This window comes from Scardinius erythrophthalmus (assembly GCF_964197995.2).
Source record: "Scardinius erythrophthalmus genome assembly, chromosome: 10".
Classification (NCBI taxonomy): Eukaryota; Metazoa; Chordata; class Actinopteri; order Cypriniformes; family Leuciscidae; genus Scardinius; species Scardinius erythrophthalmus.
The window spans coordinates 2092729-2097728 of NC_138230.1; the positions used below are offsets into that span (position 1 = coordinate 2092729).

The following is a 5000-nucleotide window of genomic DNA, read 5'->3' on the forward strand; positions in this document are numbered from 1 at the left end:
GTAGTGAAATTAAAGATAAAAGTGCTTTTATATTTGAATTATTGGTAAAAAAAAAAAAAAAAAGTGGTAATTTACAGGTAAATAAAATAAAGAATCTTTAAAAAAATGGGTTACACTTTATTTTAAGGTGTCGTTGTTACAGTGTAATTATCTAAGTACTGAGAAATATTAAACAACTACATGTAGGATTAGGGTTTGGTTGAGGGTTAGAACATGTAATTATGCATAATTTACTGTTATTACTATGGTAGCTACATGTAACAAGGACACTGTAAAATAAAGTTTTACCAAAAATGCATTAATATAATGTTTATTTTTTATTAGAATGAAATTCTATAAGATTTCATAGCAGAAAATAGCATCTTCAGGCAAACAGATGTTTGATGAAGGATCATAACTGATAATGACCATCAATGATAACACAACATTATTAAAGGTCCCATGACAAGAAAATGTCACTTTCTGAGGTTGTTTAACATTAATATGAGTTCCCTAGCCTGCCGATGGTCCCCCAGTGGCTAGACACTTTGATGGGTGTAACCCAAGCCCTGGGTATTTTTGAGGAAATGAAAGCTCAGACGGGCGAATCTAGAATCTTCCCTTTATGTCGTCATAAGGTGAAAGGTCACCTCCCCGTTCTCTTCTTTGCCCACAAAGAGAATTAGGCCGCCCATGAGAATATGAGCGGCGCGAGCACGATATTGGTTTTTCCTCGAGAGACATCATGGCAGTTGCTCAGTGTTTGGATGTACAAATGAACACAAAGGTATTTTTTTAGTTCCTTCATCCGAGGCTCTGGAGAACCAGGGGGTTATGGGAATGTCTGATGTGTAATTGTTCAAGTTCAGACAGATAATCTTTCTCTTAAAGTCGTTCAATACTGTTTATGCATCAGTAAATCAAGCCAGTGACTAAACAATCAACTTCACGTCGTTTCTCTTAGTAGGATGAAAATAATCTTATTTAAACTGTGATTAATATACAGAAAGCATCAAAGAACAATCCCTTTCCAGTCGCCGAAGCTGTCAATCACACAGCGCGAGTTTATCTGGACACTTGCCAAAACTCGTTATGAAATCAATGACGCTGTTACACTGCACAACGAAGCTCTTACTGTACTGACCTCATGTTTGCATTGGTGAAATCATTAGTGAGAGTGCAGAAACTGTGTTGCAATGATAAGATCTTCATTCACGCGATCAACAGACTGTCATCTGCTCAGTGCTCATCACTGCAACCTTTCATGTGATGGGAATAGATCTAAATACTTATAAAACTTCTCACAATTCGTTAATCCCGATAACTGTAATAGTAAAAACGTATAAAAGCTGTAATAGTAAAAGATTTTGAGAGAGTTCCACATGTAATGCAAGATATTTCATATGCAAGCATGTCAGCCAATCACAGCAGTGGGCGTTTACACTGAAGTCTCACAGCAGCCAATCACAGCAGTGGGCGTTTACACTGAAGTCTCACAGCAGCCAATCACAGCAGAGGGCGTTTACACTGAAGTCTCACAGCAGCCAATCACAGCAGTGGGCGTTTACACTGAAGTCTCACACAGACACGCCCCTTTAAACAGAGCGTTCAAATCAGAGGCTAAAATCAGGCTAGGAAAAATGCCTTTTATTTCTAAATTATTAAAATTTTTGATCTTAAAAACATGTCATGGGACCTTTAACTGCACAAATGTTTTTCACCATCTCAAATAAAACCAACACAGGATTTCTATGGAAGCTTTTTTCCGCCACAAAATAAAAAAGATTATTGTGACTTTTTATCTCACAATTTAGACTTTTTTCTTCTTCTTGCAATTCAACTTTTTTCCTCAGAATTGCAATTCAAAAACTTGGAATTGGGACTTTTTTTCTTGGAATTCAGGTTTTTTTCCAACACGGAATAAAAAAAAAGAAAAAGGTAAGTGCTATTTGTTTAGGGATGCACAATATATCGGACACCATATCGGTATCGGTCAATATATATGATCATTTATAATGTTAGCCAAATAAGAAAATTAGGCTGATATATTAAAGCTGATAAATAATGTATTATTCCCTTCAGCTGAGACACTTCAGATGCGCACTGTTCAACATGATGGGTTTGTGTCGCTTGAAATATGATTGTAATCATAAAAAAAGAAAAATACAGTTCAGTGCAACATCGGCTACAGAAAACTATCATGAGAACATTATAATTTTGGGACGTGGCTTTTAATGATGAGACTTTTGTTGTTGTAATCAGGCTCTCAAAAATTATATAAAAATTAGTATTTAGATTTATCAGCCAATATATCGGTTATCGGCTTTCAAATAGAAAGAATTATCGGTATCAGCCTAAATGTTCAGCACATCATCTCCAATCACACACACCTGAACATCATCCCCAATCACACACACCTGAACATCATCCCCAATCACACACACCCCAATCACACACACCTGAACATCATCCCCAATCACACACACCCCAATCACACACACCTGAACATCATCCCCAATCACACACACCTGAACATCATCCCCAATCACACACACCCCAATCACACACACCTGAACATCATCCCCAATCACACACACCCCAATCACACACACCTGAACATCATCCCCAATCACACACACCCCAATCACACACACCTGAACATCATCCCCAATCACACACACCCCAATCACACACACCTGAACATCATCCCCAATCACACACACCTGAACATCATCCCCAATCACACACACCTGAACATCATCCCCAATCACACACACCCCAATCACACACACCTGAACATCATCCCCAATCACACACACCTGAACATCATCCCCAATCACACACACCCCAATCACACACACCTGAACATCATCCCCAATCACACACACCCCAATCACACACACCTGAACATCATCCCCAATCACACACACCCCAATCACACACACCTGAACATCATCCCCAATCACACACACCCCAATCACACACACCTGAACATCATCCCCAATCACACACACCCCAATCACACACACCTGAACATCATCCCCAATCACACACACCCCAATCACACACACCTGAACATCATCCCCAATCACACACACCTGAACATCATCCCCAATCACACACACCTGAACATCATCCCCAATCACACACACCCCAATCACACACACCTGAACATCATCCCCAATCACACACACCTGAACATCATCCCCAATCACACACACCCCAATCACACACACCTGAACATCATCCCCAATCACACACACCTGAACATCATCCCCAATCACACACACCCCAATCACACACACCTGAACATCATCCCCAATCACACACACCCCAATCACACACACCTGAACATCTTCCCCAATCACACACACCTGAACATCATCCCCAATCACACACACCTGAACATCATCCCCAATCACACACACCTGAACATCATCCCCAATCACACACACCCCAATCACACACACCTGAACATCATCCCCAATCACACACACCTGAACATCATCCCCAATCACACACACCCCAATCACACACACCTGAACATCATCCCCAATCACACACACCCCAATCACACACACCTGAACATCATCCCCAATCACACACACCCCAATCACACACACCTGAACATCATCCCCAATCACACACACCCCAATCACACACACCTGAACATCATCCCCAATCACACACACCCCAATCACACACACCTGAACATCTTCCCCAATCACACACACCTGAACATCATCCCCAATCACACACACCTGAACATCATCCCCAATCACACACACCTGAACATCATCCCCAATCACACACACCCCAATCACACACACCTGAACATCATCCCCAATCACACACACCCCAATCACACACACCTGAACATCATCCCCAATCACACACACCCCAATCACACACACCTGAACATCATCCCCAATCACACACACCTGAACATCATCCCCAATCACACACACCCCAATCACACACACCCCAATCACACACACCCCAATCACACACACCTGAACATCATCCCCAATCACACACACCCCAATCACACACACCTGAACATCATCCCCAATCACACACACCCCAATCACACACACCTGAACATCATCCCCAATCACACACATCATCATCACCCTCATTACTGCCACTATTTAAGCACACACTTCACCACAGCTCATGGTCTGGTCTTGCTGATGCCAAGTGGACTATTCCCCCTGTCTGTCCGCAGTCACACACTATCACAGCTAGATCTCCCCCTGTCTCCAGCGTCTTGCGTTCCTCTCCGTCTCCCTCTGGACTCTCACTCACTCCGCTCACCTCATCTCTGCCCCTTTACTGTTCAATAAACTCACTGTTCACCTGCCGTCTTCCTCTCAGTGTCTGCTTATGTAACAGTGCATCCCTCAGCCATTATGACTGTTATCTTGCACTTTTGAGTTGCTTCTCGCAACTTTGTGAATTTTCTCAAAATAGCAAGAAAAACAGTCGCTTATGTATCCTGTGCTAGCGTGATCGTGTGAGAGTCAGTGTCTGACCTTCTGCGAGCGAGCGAAGGCCTCGGCCACGCGCCGGTTGCGTCCCCCGTAGCAGGTGGTGATGAGGTCGGCGACGCCACAGCTCTCCAGGAACACGGCGGAGGAGACGGAGCTCTTGCAGAAGAGCTTAGAGAACGCCACCATCTCCATCAGGCCCAGTCTGATCACTGCAGCTTTAGTGTTATCCCCGAAGCCCAGGCCGTCGCAGAACCCAGCGCCCACCGCCACGATGTTCTGCACACACACACACACACACACGCTCAGAAACTCACATGCACAATCTGCAAAATGTAGATTTTAAATGAATCATTTTAACTGAATCAGATGTTCATTTGTTGAATTAAAAAAAAATGAGAGGGATTAAAATTCCATGTTTTTTTATTATTTAGAACGGACACTTTTAAACAAGCCAGTGTAGATTGTGCTGTGTGTGTGTGTGTGTGTGTGTGTGTGTGTGTGTTCAGACACCTTCAGAGCGCCGCACAG

At 43.0% G+C, this 5000-nt stretch overlaps 1 protein-coding gene across 1 annotated transcript in view; it reads right to left on the reverse strand.

Moving 5' to 3' along the window:
- Positions 1 to 5000, reverse strand: part of gpd1c (glycerol-3-phosphate dehydrogenase 1c) — a 13948-nt gene that overhangs the window by 625 nt on the left and 8323 nt on the right. Inside the window, exons 5-6 of the mRNA XM_081376281.1 lie at positions 4983 to 5000; positions 4515 to 4748 (exon numbers count right to left, since the gene is read on the reverse strand). The exon at positions 4983 to 5000 is cut by the window's right edge and continues 95 nt beyond it. Of these exons, the coding sequence (XP_081232407.1) occupies positions 4515 to 4748; positions 4983 to 5000 (252 nt within the window). The remainder of the gene's footprint in view (positions 1 to 4514; positions 4749 to 4982) is intronic.